The 17,353-nt window shown below is 38.8% G+C and overlaps 1 protein-coding gene across 1 annotated transcript in view; it reads right to left on the bottom strand.

The window, feature by feature from the left end:
• The window catches only part of LOC138077662 (alpha-2-macroglobulin), a 48,846-nt gene extending 35,793 nt beyond the window's left edge, over window positions 1-13,053 (bottom strand). Inside the window, exons 1-10 of the mRNA XM_068969774.1 lie at window positions 12,920-13,053; window positions 10,314-10,497; window positions 8,865-9,024; window positions 8,652-8,704; window positions 5,979-5,999; window positions 5,569-5,737; window positions 5,039-5,123; window positions 1,959-2,079; window positions 967-1,081; window positions 717-826 (exon numbers count right to left, since the gene is read on the bottom strand). Coding sequence (XP_068825875.1) covers window positions 717-826; window positions 967-1,081; window positions 1,959-2,079; window positions 5,039-5,123; window positions 5,569-5,737; window positions 5,979-5,999; window positions 8,652-8,704; window positions 8,865-9,024; window positions 10,314-10,497; window positions 12,920-13,002 — 1,101 coding nt within the window. The 5' untranslated portion in view covers window positions 13,003-13,053. The remainder of the gene's footprint in view (window positions 1-716; window positions 827-966; window positions 1,082-1,958; window positions 2,080-5,038; window positions 5,124-5,568; window positions 5,738-5,978; window positions 6,000-8,651; window positions 8,705-8,864; window positions 9,025-10,313; window positions 10,498-12,919) is intronic.
• Window positions 13,054-17,353: the final 4,300 nt, after the last annotated feature.

Genomic DNA, 17,353 nt, shown 5'->3' with positions numbered 1-17,353 from the left:
CCTCTAGAGAATCTTCCTGCCTCAGAAATCTAACCCTAATCTCTTTCTGCATTACAGGTGGATTCTTTACCTCCTGAGCCATCAGAAAACAGTAGAACCTCTTACATTTCAAAATAAAAATAAAAGCCACCTACCCATCATTTCCATACAAAATTAATGTAGGAAAGATAATGTAATTGGCCAGCATGAATTTTGAGATGCATATGGAAAAATATAAAAATCTGAGACTGCATGGTAAGCCATGGGAAAGAGTTTGAATGATAACACACAGGGCTGTTTTAAAAACCTTCTAATTTTAGCGTGTTTTTTATAGATTTGATATACAAATTTACCGAGGAACAAATCTATTTTGTGCAGTTTTATACCCTTGATTGGGGGCTTCCCAGGTGGTGCTAGTAGTAAAGAACACACCTGCCAATGCAGGAGACATAAGAGATGCAGGTTCGATCCCTGGGTTGAGAAGATCCCATGGAGGAGGGCATGGAAACCCACTCCAGTATTCTTGCCTGGAGCATCCCCATGGAGAGAGGAGCCTGGCAGGCTACAGTCCATAGGGTCGCAAAAAACTGGACACAACTGAAGTGACTGAGCACACACGTGCACGTTTTTGATTATATTAATCAGTGGATAATACCAGCCAAATGTGGTTTTAGCAGAATATTTTGTGTGTATTAGGGGAGACTATGGTTTGACATGTGAATTGAAAAATACTTCACCTGCCCAGTGAAAGGAATTCCTCGTCTAAGGTTTGAGTCCACTGTGACAAATGAGAGTTTGGTGATGGTTGTTGTTATTTCAGTGGCCCCCTTTCCAGTTAATTCCACCTCTGAAAAAGAAGGAAAAAATAAGTTCTCATTTGGAAGGATTTTCTCCATGAACTTACACCACCACCTCCCTTTCATAATTTGGCAAAGGAGCTAAATCAGTGTCCGTTGTTCTTTTGCTGTACCCAGGAGGTATACACACCTGTTCCTTCTTCTTGGATCTTGGCTTCCACTTCGATTTTCATTTCAAACTCTTGTCTCTTCATCTGGAAGATCTTGGTGTTTACTTGCTGAGAGAAGCAGCCCTCACTGTTCAGCTAGGAGGGGATGAAATAAAACACACAAACGTAAGACTGGACAAATGGTCAAGCAGTTTGGAGGGATTTTTTTTTTTTTTTTTTGAGGCAACAAGACTTAGGAATTTTGCATGATAGGAACACAATAAATATTCTCTAGGAATTAATTATTATTATATCTCACAACAGTCTCTGCCTTATAACTTGACAGGTATATTCCTTAGTTTCTGATAATCTCTAGAGTGAAGGAGGTATAGAAATTTAAACCATTAAAATTGGAGTTTGATCCCTGGGTCAGGAAGATCCCCTGGAGAAAGAAATGGCAACTCAGTTCAGGATCCTTGCCAGGGAAATCCTATGGACAGAGGAGCCTGGTGGGCTACAGTCCATGGGGTTGCGAGAGTCAGACTCGACTGAGAAACTAAACAATAACAACAATCTTACTGTAGGAGGCAGCTAACTCTTCACTGAAATCTGGCTTCCCTTAGTTTACAGCTGTGTCTTGGAGGTAGCTGCCCATGTGGGGACTGTGTTTCCTCCGTCCCTGACATCTAGGTGGGGCTATGTGACAAGCTCTTGCTCATAGAAAGAGGGAAGAACTGAAGCCCTTCCCAGCCAAGGTGGTTAAGATGGGTATATTTTGTCTTCTTCCTTCCTGTAGATACTCAAAGGGGTTTTAGATACCAGGTTCTGGGTCCTTGGTGCACAAAGAATGCCTACAACTGACAAGAAATAATTCCTATTAGGCTAAGTCACTGATTTTTATCAATAAAAAATACTATAGCTAGCATAGAATTCTTTTATAGGTCTGTTCTTGCTTGAATTATCACCATGTTATAACTCACTGCTTGTCAATGGTGCCTAGGCTGTTAGTCCCTAGGAGTGGCTTCCCACGTACCTGCCCACTGAACTTCTCACAGACAGCATTGGATTCTTCACCATGACAATTAGAAGGGTTCCTGTACTTTCTGCACATGTTCATAGTCACACGTCCTGGGACAGGCTTCCCATAAGTGTATCTGTTATAAAAGCATCCACAAGGATCAAATTAGACATTGAACACCCTCATTTTTGAGCTGTTTATTTCCCCTCTAGCTATAGCATATTTTTACTCTCTGTATTTCCTTCTAACTTCTGCAGGGCTCATGTAATGTTGAGGGCAAGTAAACTAACTGGTTTGAGTTCCCTAACATACATCCAGCAAATTCCCACTGGCTATCTATTTTATATATGATAATGTAATTGTTTCCATGCTGCTCTCTCAATTTGTCCCACCCTCTTCTTCCCCAACTGGGTCCACAAGTCTGTTAAAATCTTCTGTTTTAGAAATTTACAGTGCAGCGTGCTGAAATTTACTACCATCTCTTTTACCATGTCTTTTTTCCCCTTGATATCTAATTTTCAGTTTCATCTTTTTAAAAATATTTTTCTTATTGTCAAAGCTACACCAGATCTTAAGAGAAAACAACCATACCAACAAAACGAAGACAAGAAACGAGTGCTTTCAATTCTACACAGGAATATAAACCATTAATTTGATGGTGTCTTTCCTTCCTCCATCTTTTTCCTATGGGCAGCTATCTCTGTTTATGTCGAATTTTACTTGTTTACTTTTTACAAAAACTGTGGTGTTGGAGAAGACTCTTGAGAGTCCCTTGGACTGCAAGGAGATCCAACCAGTCCATCCTAAAGGAAATCAGTTCTGAATATTCTTTGGAAGGACTGATGTTGCAGCTGATACTCCAATACTTTGGCCACCTGATGTGAAGAGTTGACTCATTTGGAAAGACCCTGATGCTGGGAAAGATTGAAGGCAGGAAGAGAAGGGGACAACAGAGGATGAAATGGTTGGATGGCATCACTGACTCAATGGACATGAGTCTGAGTAAACTCCAAGAGTTGGTGATGGACAGGGAGGCCTGACATGGTGCAGTCCATGGGGTCGCAAAGAGTCAGACACGACTGAGCGAGCGACTGTACTGAACTGAACTGAACTGAACTGAACTGAGCTTTTTACAAAAATGAGATTGTGGCATAAATATGTCTAATTGCTGTAGTTTTGAGAGTGTTTTCTTCCCAATTTAAATATCCTCAGGACTGCCCAGATGGTATAGTGGTTAAGAATCCACCTTCTAGACATACAGATGGCTAACAAATACATAAAAATATGCTCAACATTGCTCATTATTAGAGAAATGTAAATCAGAACTACAGTGAAGTATCACCTCACTTTGGTCAGAATGGCCATCATCAAAAAATCTACAAACAATAAAAGCTGGAGAGGGTGTGGGGAAAAGGGAACCCTCTTCCACTGTTGGTGGAAATGCAAATTGATACAGCCAATATGGAGATTCCTCAAAAAACTAGGAATAAAACTATCATGTGACCCAGCAATCCCACTACAAGGCATATAACCTGAGGAAACCACAATTGAAAAAGACACGTATACCCAGTGTTCACTGCAACACTATTTACAATAGCCAGGACACAGAAGCAACCTAGATGTCCATCGACAGATGAATGGGTAAAAAATCTGTGGTGCATATATACAATTGAATATTACTCAGCCATAAAAAGGAACACATTTGAGTTTTATATATATATCCTTTTCCTATTATACAGAGTGAAGTAAGTCAGGAAAAGAAAAATAAATATCACATATTAATGCATATATCTGAAATCTAGAAAGGAAGTACTGATGAACCTATTTGCAGGGCAACAAAGGAGATGCAGGCATAGAGAACAGATTTGTGGACCTAGTTGGGGAAGGAGAGTGTGGAACAAATTGAGAGAGTGGCATGGAAACAATTACATTACCATATATAAAATAGATAGCCAGTGGGAATTTGCTGTACGACTCAGAGAGCTCAAATCAGTACTCTGACAACCTAGAGGGGTGGGATGGGGTGGGAGGTGGAAGGGAGATTTAAGAGGGAGGAGACACATGTAAACCGATGGCTGATTCATGCTGATGTATGGCAAAAACCAACACAATATTGTGTAGCAATTATTCTCCAGTTAAGTATAAGTAAATTAAAAAAATAGAATCTGCCTTCTAATGCAGGAGACGTTGGTTTGATCCCTGGTCACGGAACTAAAATCCCACATGCCTCAGGGCAGCTAAACCTGTATGCCACAACTACAGAAACCTGCAACGAAGGCCCAGTGCAGCCAAAAAAAAAAAAAAAAAAAAAAAAAATCCTCTATCTCTGTATATGTAAGAGTATTGGTTCATTAGCTCTGTGGAACAGGAGCTTTGTGGTCTTCCCCTGAGAGAGTGCTGGGCAGGAACCCAGCTGAACAGCTAGTATATTACAAATGTGGTCTTTAGGTAGGACTTGTTTCTTCATTGCTTGTTCTTTCTGTTACTGCTACTGCTGGGCTACTGGAGATGGGAGGATAAGATCCTAGTAACATTAATTCTCAAGGTTGGAAAAGCCTGACTGAGAGATCATCCAGTCTCATCAGTGACAATGGCAGTGCCAAGAAGTATGTGACCTGCCTTAGGTAGATGGATGAGTTAGATAAGGTTTCTGTAACACGCTTATCTCTATAAATTCCAAATCTAAGTTATTTTTCCACTATGTCTGCAAGGTCAGGTAAATGATCTGTTGATGACTGACTTTCCTTTACAACCTGATAAAGTGAAAGTCACTACCCTTCAACACTCTCTTATTTGTGTGCCTATGTGTGCACGAGTAGCTTTTTTACTTTCAGAATCAACGCTACTAGCATAGCTTCTCTAGAAACAGTTGCCTATCCCGTGATAGTTACAATAATTTTGGTAAGGACAGGAAAGAAATTAAGAAGGAAAATAGAAAAGCAACAGGAAAGTTCTAGAGATGGGAATGTTCCCATGTATTTAAGGTGTTTGTGCAGCATTCCTCATAGACAAGCTAGCAAGATATCCCAAAGAGTGAGTCTCTTTTAAATAATACACCCACCCCAAAAGACGATTTTGGGAAAGTATAAACTCACAGGCCGCACACGGACACTTTCACCTCTTCTTCCAAGATGGTGATTGTCTTTGGCATTCTTACTTGTACTTCAAACTTAGGAAGCACTGTTGATTGGAGAAAAGGAAGTTGATGATTGGTTTTCAACTTTTGGGGAATTGGCATTTCCAGATTCTCAATAATAATTCCCTAATATTATTTTAGGGCCCTATAAAGGAGCCCTCTTCTCCAGTATATTCACCTTCCTCTCAATTGGAGATCTTGGTTGAAGGACTGTGATGGATCAATGGAATCCTAGTGAATTATGGGGAGACCCCACTAGACTACAAATGTTTTACATTTTTAAAGGTTAAATTTGTTACAAAAAAGGCTATATGACATCCTATTCACAAATCACTGATGGTCCTTGTTGGATTTAGATATAATTTGCTCCACTCCAAGTCTAATCTCACCCATGAGAAATAGGAAGATTCCAAAAAAACTTGAATTCTAGGCCTTAGAAGTTCAAATATAAAAAAAAGAACTCCATGGTGATTTTTCTTATTGGCATACCGAATTCCTCCACGGTGAAGTGGTGCTCTGCAGTCCCACCTGATTCTTTCTGTACCACCACCTTATAGGACCCTTGAAAGGGTTCTGACGAGAGGGGGAAGGTCAACTGCTGGAGGCCATTCTCTACCTCGAGGTTCTGCCACTGTGCGATGCGATTTCCTTTGGGGTCCTACAGACACAATAATTGTAATTTACAAAAGCCTAGAGTGTTAGACAGTACAGGAAATCAATGGGGACTCCGATGTTATCCACAAAGAGGGGTGGGAGGAGATGACTTGGAACAAACCAGTGTTACATGAGTTTGAAGGCTTCTCCCTTAATGATAAATTTCGGAAATATTGTAAGAATCTCTTAAATAAGAACATTTCCCCTAAGTTTATTATAATTATGGAATGTTTCACATTGCTTACCTCAATATATACTAGTGGAACCTGAAAGACAAAAGGATAGTAAGCAGTTTAGAACTGTTCTCATAGCCTCAATTCTGATTTATAAGCAAAGTAGTTTTATGCAGAATAGTTTTATCTGTAGTAAAACACAGAAAAATTCTAGATTAAGTTTATAGAAGTTCAATCCATTACAAGGAATTAATGAGTAATGTTAATTACTTATTGGACTCTCAGCAACAAATGCATGTGTGCCATTCATTAGGAATGGTATTTACTAATATTACTTAAATACTTATAGCATCCCAGTGAAGAATATTCCTTTGCTATACTATTTTACAGATGGAGAAATAAACACCAATGGAACAATGAGTAACCATGTTCAGATTCAAATATTAAGGTAGACTACAGCATTCTTAACTAGTTCTAAGAATAAGAAGGAGTGGGAATAAATCCTCTACTATTAATGCATATTCATTTTATTTTATTTATTTTTTCATTTTTACTTTATTTTACTTTACAATACTGTATTGGTTTTGCCATACATTGACATGAATCCACCATGGGTGTATACAAGCTCCCAATCCTGAACCCCCTCCCACCTCCCACCCCATATCATCACTCTGGATCATCCCCATGCACCAGCACCAAGCATCCTGTATCCTGTATCGAACATAGACTGGCACTTCGTTTCTTACATGATAGTATACATGTTTCAATGCCATTCTCCCAAATCATCCCACCCTCTCCCTCTCCCTCTGAGTCCAAAAGTCCGTTCTACACATCTGTGTCTCTTTTGCTGTCTCACATACAGGGTCGTCATTGCCATCTTTCTAAATTCCATATATATGTGTCAGTATACTGTATTGGTGTTTTTCTTTCTGGCTTACTTCACTCTGTATAATTGGCTCCAGTTTCATCCATCTCATTAGAACTGATTCAAATGTATTCTTTTTAATGGCTGAGTAATACTCCATTGTGTATATGTACCACAGCTTTCTTATCCATTCATCTGCTGATGGACATCTAGGTTGTTTCCATGTCCTGGCTATTATAAACAGTGCTGCAATGAACATTGGGGTACATGTCTCTTTCAATTCTGGTTTCCTTGGTATGTATGCCCAGCAGTGGGATTGCTGGGTCATAAGGCAGCTCTATTTGCAATTTTTTAAGGAATCTCCACACTGTTTTCCATAGTGGCTGTTTAAAAATAGATATTTATTAAGTGCCTACCAGGTGCCGTGTATAATCTTAGTGTAAAGAACCCACCTACCAAAGCAGGAGATGTAAGAGATGTGGGTTCAAGCCCTGGAGGAGGGCATGGCAACCCACTCCAGTATTCTTGCCTGGAGAATGGCATGGACAGAGGAGCCTGGTGGGCTATAGTTCATGGGGTCTCAAAGAGTTGGACGCTACTAAAGTGATTGAGCATGCACATTAAGTGCTTACCAAGTGCTGTGTATCATCCTAGGTGCTATAAATACAGCAATCCACAAAAGAGCAATAGCTCTGATTCTCATGGAGCTTGCATTCTAATAGGGATGGATATATGAAAAACAGACATATATGCAATATATATTTTTGATATGTATAGATACACATTTGATATATATGTTTGGTGTATGAGATACACATATTTGACATATATATTTAAGGTACATATATATTTAAGTTATATATATATGTTTAAAGTAGTGTCAAGAAATGAAAATAAAGCAGAGTTCAGGTGACAGAGTGATGGATGAAGTGTTTAATTTTAGATAGAAAAGTTTAAGTAGAAACCAGGAGACCCATTTCAAGGCTACTGCAATAGTGTTATTTAGAGGTGATATTGATTAGAACAAAGTTGTAGCAATTTAGGTGGTAAAGCACAGTCTGGATATATTTTAAGCTAACATGATTTTCTGATAAAATAGGATGTGGCTGTAAGAGAAGGAAATGAAGGATTATGCCTTAATCTTTTGCTTTAGGAGCTAGAAGGAAAAAATTGCTCCATGCCGGCCAGTCCTCTCCGCTCCTTCTGACAACACCCTCCCCCATTCCCACCCCATTCCTGAGCAGAGATGGATTTAATTAGGATCAGCAGGGAATTGCAACCCCCCATGGCCTGGGAAAGAGTGTGTTTTTAAGAGGGGAAAAGGAAGTTGGGAGGGGGAGGGACTATAGTAAACAGAGTTTGTGGCTTTTAATTGAAAAGTGTCTCTTTCCAAGATTAAAAAAAAAAAAATGTGGCTGAGGACTAGATTTGGGAGAGAAAAATTAAGACTTTGGTTTCTTGTCTACATTAAAATTGAGTGTTAGTCTTGAGGAACAAACATTGATTATACTCCCCTTCCTTTATAGGAGAGGTTTTGGTAGGTGTGTTTAGAAAAATTTTTAACCTTTGAAAAGTTATTTAAACCTAAGTTTTTTGACAGTTTATTTATTTAGTGTATCTTTCTAGTTTGCCTAACTGAGAATTTTTCAAAGAGTAAGTTTAATTGTGTGACAATCAAGTACCAGTAACAAGAAAGAATCAACAACTCTCTAGACCCAGGGTACTGTTTTAAATGAGGATTTTGCACAATGGCCATGCCCGAAAATATTGTTATCAGCAGTAGATTCTTCCTTTCTCTGGCCCTCCTCCAACACCAAAAGCAGACTCCCAGCCTGTTTACACAGATAATAATAATTCTAGATAGATATTAGGAGACTTACCAACTCATTCAGGGGGTGAAAGCTTTCATTCAACAAGACAATACGAAATTTCACTGAAACAGAAATATTTTCCATGAGTCCCAGAAACCTTAGGCCAGGTCCGTAGGTTAGTAAGACAAGCTATTAAGGAACCAGGATTCCTTTGACTGGGAAACATGCAAGAGAGGAAGTTGGGAACTTTTGGGAAGTTGTCCTGCCTATAGGCCTCTGTACCTGTCTGCTCTGGTTTATAGATGGGTTTGTCTGTCTGGACAAAGACCAGGCTCTCTTCATTTTTAACCAACACTGTGGTCCGCTTCTTGAATTCTTGGGTTGGTCCTTTAACTTGGATGGTGAGGAACATTACCTCTTGACTGGTTGGAGATCTTGGGAGCTGAAATAGAGGAAAGACCCTGAAAACACACTCATTTCTCAAGTTTCTTCTCCAAGTCCCTCTCCAACTTCTCCCTAGGGGTCTTGCCCCTTTTAATTTCACTGGCCCATCTCATTGGAGAAAGTTGGCATGAACAGAAATTCATGGACAGAATGATCTCTGTCACTTGTGAATGGGAAGACAGAACAAAAGGTGGAGGAAATCATAACAGTGAATGAGGTCATACATGAGATGCACATCTCCTTATAGATCAGCCAGAACAGTTTTTTTTAAAAATATTTTTGCTCAATTGTTTTTAATTTTTATTTATATTGGAGTATAGTTGATCAACAACTTTGTGTTAGTTTCAGGTGTACAGCAAAGTGATTCAGTTATTCATATACATGTATCTATTCTTTTTCAAATTCTTTTTCCACTTAGGTTATTACAGGATATTGAGCAGACTTCCCTATGCTATATAGTAGATCCTTATTGGCTATCTATTTTAAATATAGCAGTGTGTACATGTCAATCTCAAACTCCCAATCTATCCCTCTGCCGGTAAGTCTATGAGTCTGTTTCTGTTTTGAAAATAAGTTTATTTGTATGAATTTATTTTTTTTAAGATTCCACATGTAAGTGATATTTGTCTTTCTCTGTCTGACTTTCTTCACTTAGTATGATAATCTCCAGGTCCATCCATGTTGCTGCAAATCAGCTAGTACAGCTTTGATTCATTTATACACTGAACTTAACCAAACTGCTGTTATGTGATAAATGAGCATGGTATTATAGAAGCATCTCTTAATGCTATGAGAAAGGAAACTGCAATATTTTATTGGCTGGATGCTGTAAGGATTCTATCCAACTCTGAAGAGATAATGGCTGTACTTTCATGGTGATTTCCACAGTTTCATGCTTAGAAAGAGTCTGGGATGATGTGTTTTGTGTTCCAGTCAGCCCACCACTGGGGCTTATGTTGAACATTGGTCTAGTATGTTTTATTAGTCTTTTTTTCCATTTTCATTTTAAGGAGAAGTCACACTTTCCCTTTGTCTAGTTCTTACTTTTTTTTTTTTGTTAAGAGGAATTTTCTCAATTCATTAAGCTCATTTTAATATCTCTGTAAATATTTGTCTACTGTGGTTGGAAATTCACATATTGCTTCTTAATTTCTATGCTTAGTCGTTACATTTAGATTCCCTCGTGAAGTCCATGCCAGCCTCGCAAAGTCTTATCTTGATGAATTCTAGATCCCTGTGTTCCTGGCCCATAGAAACAAGTGTATGAAGTCACACTGTCATACTCACACTGAAGGAGACACAGTGGAATAAGTCCTTCTCTGCAACCACATCAGTGAAGAGGCTCCTGTTCTCCCTGATGGACTCCAAGGAGGCGCTGACAGTCACCGTCTCATTCAGGTGGCTCAGAACGAGGCAGCCCTTCTCAGGGATTCCAGTACGGAGCAGGGAGGGGACCAGCACCATGTATTGCCTGGAGTTGGGGGAGTCCAGTTAAAGGAGAGTGTAGGAGGTGAGGCATTGTTATCAGCAGCACTATTTTCTGCTGTAATTTTGTTACTATCCATAGTTCTATGCCAAGAGAAGACATATTGGTAAGCAGGAAATTGATCCCTGCCACTGAAAGGCATGCAAGAGAATTATTCTCCTTTCCGTAGTCAGTGCCATGTCAGTGAACATTTTACTTGAAGTGAGCCTTCATGAGGTGAACATTTGCAGGCATATCTCACGCTGAGGAACTCAAATCTGAATTTAAATAAAGACATGATAATTATACTCAGTCAAGCTGTCAATCTATTTTACATTAGGATTACTGAGGAAAGCAAGCAATTCTCATGTGAGACATTACAAAAGCCAATCCATTTATAGAACTTTTCATTGAATACATAGCAAGCTTGTAAAAATGGAATGGCATGTTCTTGCTTTCCACTTTATGGATATGGAGCCTGAGGCTTAAAGAAAGTCATTAGTTTAAAGTCTCAGTGTGTTAAGCAACTAATGACATCTTGGTGTGTTACCTAACCCTGAATGTTTGTACATTAAATATTTGACTTTCAACTCATGGCTGGACAAAAATGGTCTACTCAAGGATGGTTTTCGAAAGATTGAATTTGGAGTCCTGGTAACTCATGAGCAGAAAAGAAACTTTCCCAATACCCTCATATATAATTTTATTGACTCTCAAATTTTCAAACATTTTTGCTTACAATATCCCTAACATAATTCTTAGACACTATGGACTCCTTACATATACTCAGGAAAAGAACTATTTTTTTTTCACAAGTTTAAGTAATAGCGAAATATATTATTTTTGATGATATTTTAAAATAAAACTTACATTACTTTTTTTTTTTTTGCTACCTAGATATAACTCAGTTGGTAGAGAATCTGCCTGAAATTCAGGAGACCTGGGTTTGATTCCTGGGTTGGCAAGATCCCCTGGAGAAGAAAATGGCAACCCACTCCAGTATTCTTGCCTGGAGAATCCCATGGACAGAGGAGCCTGACTGGCTGCAGACCATGAGGTCACAAGAGTCAGACATGACTTAGAGACTAAAGCAAACCACCACCACCACATTACTTTTTTGTAACTTTCCCATGGAATCTTAAATATCATATTTATAAGATATCCAATATGATCTATTTAAAAAATACACCAAAATCTTCTTTTTGTAATGATCAGAAATTTAGCAGCTTTCTCCTTTTCCCTCGTGAGCTTGAATTTTCATGTCACTTATCTAACAGAAGTCTGTCCTAACATTTCTATGCTTTAAAATATTTTATGGATCACTCTAGTGTCTTTATTTTGTATGGGTATACATATGCATATATATGTGTGATGTGTATGCATATGACTGTTTGCATATGTACATGTATGCATGTACTGTTATGTGTGGGTATATAAATTGCATTTTAACTCTTAAATTTAATGTGATCATAAAGTTGTAAATGTTAAACATTTTCTTCTGAATTGTTTTCAAAAGTCTTAGTAGTATACAACAGATCAAAACAAAATAAATATATTACAAGCTATGATTCATATATTTTACATATTAATATAAAATCAAAACACTTTTGAAGCACATCTCTGATGAAAATGATGAACTGTTCTTATATATTCATGGACAGATATTCCTTACTGCAAGAATTAAACAAAGGTCTACCATGAACTCTGTTGCTAGTTTTGGTTTGTGTAGATGCAGTGCTGTGAAAAATTGTTTGCATAAAAGTAAATAAATTATATCATTTTTTATCAGCTCCTGTAACTTCTGCATTACATGCCAAAAATCACAGTGCCCTATTATCAAGAGTTGCTTCTTATCATCAACTGGTATTTCCCTTAGATCCTCCTTCAATTCTGTTGAAACAAAGAATTCATCACCGCACTATCTGCAAAATGATTTTTTCTTCTGTCATTTGAGTCTTTTGTTTTCTCAACATCAACATCAGTTTTTCAAATTGCTCCTTTATTTGGAACTCTAGAGATTTTTATATTCCAGAACAATGTTCCCCAGTAACAACTGATTGAGGGGAGGTTTGTCTCTTTTAAAGTGGAAGATGGGAAATTAAAAAAGGGGAGGTAAGAAAGGGTAGATAGCATGGTCTCAAGCTGATCAGCATGAGTGTGAGGATCTAAAAGTTGATTCTTTTAAAAGTATCAATTTCCAGTGCCCTTTAGGAAGTCTTTGTAAATCCTCAGATAACTTAGAGATTCAGAGATCCAGAAAGTTGGAGAGAAATGTTTAAGAATAAGTAAAGATTTGTAAAATCTCATTCTTGAAAGAGACCTTAAAGATAAGGAGGTAACAGTTCCACAGGGGGGACAAATAAATGAATGGGAAGCATTTAAAATAAAGGAAAGGACTCTTCAAATTTATGTTTTATGTGAAACTCACGGTTTTCCAGAGACTGAAGCATCTGTCGGCAGCAAGAGCAGAAGAAGAGTAAGACTTGGATAAAGGAGTTTGTTCTTCCCCATGCTGCAGGGAGAAGGGACCGGAGGAGACCAGACTGTGTTGCACCTTTCTCCCTGCAGTTGTTCTGGTCCCAGACTTTCCTCAGAGCAAGTAGGCTTTATGCTGCCCTTTGTGTAAACAGGAAGTTCCACCCACACAAGGTGTCTAAACAAAGTAGAGGTCTCTGAACATTCTCTGGAAGGTCATTGCTCTCAGGGACTTAATTACAGTCAAGGTTAATTCCTGGCAAGCTAAATAGGATTCCTGGAGGGATAAAATCCACATTCCCATTAGTGCTCATTTTCCCCGGGTTTTCCCGTAAAGCAGCTAATCGGCTTTTCAATCCCTTCTCTCTCTCTTGCTCCCTCCTTCTGCTTCCTCATAGTGCCTTTTATGGCTTTCCTCTCATCTCTTGCATGAATAGCTGGCAGGGGAAGCTATAATTTAAGCAACACTGGAAGGCTCAAAATAGATATTTCACTACAAGTCAGTCTCCTGCAAGTCCTACATCAGATATGTCTACCTCAAATACTGAAGCAGTTTAAGAATTTAGTTGTCCTCTGTGGAAATGACAATGGATTAAAAGAATACCTTTTTGTCTTGGAGGAGATTGCTGAATTGCAGATAAAGAACTAGGTTCTGGAAGAATAATAGAAATATTTCCCTGTATTAAGGAAGTGAAAAGATGAAAGGAGAAGTAGCAGGATCTCAAAAACAAGCTTTGACTTACTCTGCCCAAGAAAGATCTTAATTGCCTTTACCATCTACTTAAGTGAACATGAACACATTTTGTTACTGCTTTCTAAATATGCAACTCCCCTCCAGTCTATTTTATCTATCCATCCATCCATCCACTCATTCATTCATTCATCCAATTGATTGATTGTTTTGTAAGTTTTATTGAGCCCAGTTGGTCTAGGATCATACAAAATCATGGAGATGGAATGATCAAATATGTAGAAACAGATTGCACATTCTTGAGGGTATGAAATCAGGCAAATAAACAAGCAATAAAAATGCAGTAGCCAGATATTATTATTAGAGAAGTTCAGGTGCTCTGGGAGCACAGGATTGGGGCACACAATTTAAACTTGGGTCTTGGAAAGGAAATCAAAAGCCAGGGGAAAGAGGAGATGCAAAGTGCATTTGAAGCACGTAAGGAATGACATAAACAAAGACACAGGAGGCGATAACCATCATGACGCATTCATGATAAACATCATGACAGTAAAATGAAAAATTTTTGGAATGGAGAAAATGCTTGTCCACTTAGAAAAGTGGTGAAGTAAGCTCGCTTCAGATAAAAAAAGAAACTTGCTGGTAGTACTAGGGTACTTGGGGAGTAATCAGTGAAATGAATTTCCCAAATTTATTTCTTGGAAAGACCACACTCACTGAAATTTGGGAGAGTGATGGGAAGGAGGCAATCCAGAAAGCAGGGTGGGTGGCACAATTATACGGATGAGAAATGATGGTATTTGAGCTAGGGTTGGGGCTTCCCAAGTGGCTAGTGGTAAAGAACCACCTGTCAAGGCAGGAGACATAAGACATGTGGATGTGATCCCTAGACTGGGAAGATCCCTGGAGAAGGGTATGACAACCCACTCCAGTATTCTTGCCTGGAGAATCCCCATGGACCAAGGAGCCGGGCGGGCTACAGTCCATGGGGGTCACCAAAAGTTGGACACAATTGAAGTGACTTTTGCATGTATGCATGTGTTTATAATGATATTGGATAGAGGTTGACAGATTTATATCATATCTAAGAGGTAAAATTACAGTACACAGTGAACACATGAATGTGATGGGTAAAGGAAAATGTGCCTTCCAATTTTCCTGGCTATTCACTGAATGACTTGTGTTGCTTTTAAGTGATTGAGTGAAACACAGGACATAGGTTGAGAACAGAGCAAGAACAGAGGGGTGAGAGTTGGGAAGATAAAGAGTCTCATTTTAGAAAGTGTTGTGCTTTAAATAATAACATTTGTAGGAAGTTTTACATTAGCTTTTGAACTGTGGTGTTGGAGAAGACTCTTGAGAGTCCCTTGAACAGCAAGGAGATCCAACTAATCCATTCTAAAGGAAATCAGTCCTGAATATTCATTGGAATGACTGATGCTGAAGCTGAAACTCCAATACTTTGGTCACCTGATGCGAAGAACTGACTCATTTGAAAAGACCCTGATGCTGGGAAAGATTGAAGGCGGGAGGAGAAGGGGATGACAAAGGATGAGATGGTTTGATGGCATCACTGACTTAATGGACATGAGTTTGAGTAAACTCTGGGAGTTAGTGATGGACAGGGAGGCCTGGTGTGCTGCAGTCCATGGGGTTGTAAAGTGTCAGACACGACTGAGCGGCTGAACTGAACTGAACTGAACTGAATGGTTTAGTGGTTTTCCCTACTTTCTTCAATTTCAGTCTGAATTTGGTAATAAGGAGTTCATGATCTGAGCCAGTCAGCTCCTGGTCTTGTTTTTGTTGACTGTTTAGAGCTTCTCCATCTTTGGCTGCAAAGTATATAATCTATCTGATTTCGGTGTTGACCATCTGGTGATGTCCATGTGTAGTCTTCTCTTGTGTTGCTGGAAGAGGGTGTTTGCTATGACCAATGCATTTCCTTGGCAAAACTCTATTAGTCTTTGCCTTGTTTCATTCCATATTCCAGCTGTGTTTCCTCCCTGCTATTTACCTGGGACCAAAGACAACTCTTTCTTTTTTGGGGGTGTTAGTTCTAAAAGGTCTTGTAGGTCTTCATAGAACCATTCAACTTCAGCTTCTTCAGCATTACTGGTTGGGGCACAGACTTGGATTACTGTGATACTGAATAGTTTGCCTTGGAAATGAACAGAGATCATTCTGTCGGTTTTGAGATTGCATCCAAGTACTGCATTTTGGACTCTTGTTGACCATGATGGCTACTCCATTTCTTCTGAGGGATTCCTGCCCACAGTAGTAGATGTAATGGTCATCTGAGTAAAATTCACCCATTCCAGTCCATTTTAGTTCGCTGATTCCTAGAATGTTGACATTCACTCTTGCCATCTCTTGTTTGACCACTTTCAATTTGCCTTGATTCATGGACCTGACATTCCAGGTTCCTATGCAATATTGCTCTTTACAGCATCGGACCTTGCTTCTATCACCAGTCACATCCACAGCTGGGTATTCTTTTTGTTTTGGCTCCATCCCTTCATTCTGTCTGGAGTTATTTCTCCACTGATCTCCAGTAGCATATTGGGCACCTACTGACCTGGGGAGTTCCTCTTTCAGTATCCTATCATTTTGCCTTTTCCTACTGTTCATGGGCTTCTCAAGGCAAGAATACTGAAGTGGTTTGCCATTCCCTTCTCCAGTGGACCACATTCTGTCAGACCTCTCCGCCATGACTTGCCCATCTTGGGTTGCCCCGCGGGCATGGCTTAGTTTCATTCTTTCTCCCTAACCATATTCAAACTATGGGTAGCTGTTTGATCTAGTCTGGCCGGTGACATTTAAATGGAAAACTTTTGGGCAGGGCTTGTAGAAAACTTTTGGTTTCTTAACATAAAGAAAACGTTTCAGGAGACACAGCAATGAATGTTTTTATTTATTCTTTCTGCATGGAAATTGAAGGTAACACTTAAAGTTTCAATGGCCATCTTGAGTTGACAAAGCAACGAACAGGATGATCAAGGTCTGTATGCTAAGCAGGTACAAACGATAGAAAGGGCTTTGGTCTCTGTCAGTATTATTGGGTAATTGTGTCAAAGTTGGAATGTCAACCTATGGACTTCTTCCCTATTTGTTCAGCAATTGCTTGTTGCTTTTCTGTTATTTATTGCCAGAGGAATCCCTAGCTGATTCACAGACAGATGCAAAATGCATTTCAAATATATAGAGAATATTAGAACTTAAAGTAACATTGCAACAGTGGGGAGAGTGTGAAAAATGTAGATTTTAAGTGTATTGGACATGACAATTACTAGTTTAATATTGATGAACGTACTAAGAGAAAAGTTACAGTACTCCTTTTTCACCTTGTTTGATGCACTATTGATATAAAGGACACAATTATTTAATATATTACTTAAAGGAAAAGCTCTTCCAATTAAATTATGTAAAATATGTTATGATATGAAACGATGTGTATGTTGCAATCACTGAATGCCAGAAATAGCTAATATTTGTAGGTACTATATGTTAGGCATTGTGTTAAGCACTTCATTTCATTTATTTTGTTCAAAAATGCATAAACTAGTTATGGACTTTTCCATTTTGGAGATGATAAATAGAGAATGACTCTAGGTTTCTCACTGGGGCTCTTGTGGGTGATCTTGCTAATAGGAGACAGGAAATTGTCAGGTAGAATCTTAGGTATGTTGGCTTTGAGGC

Source organism: Capricornis sumatraensis, chromosome 4 (genome assembly GCF_032405125.1).
Source record: "Capricornis sumatraensis isolate serow.1 chromosome 4, serow.2, whole genome shotgun sequence".
NCBI lineage: Eukaryota > Metazoa > Chordata > Mammalia > Artiodactyla > Bovidae > Capricornis > Capricornis sumatraensis.
This window is presented reverse-complemented; position numbering and strand designations above follow the sequence as displayed.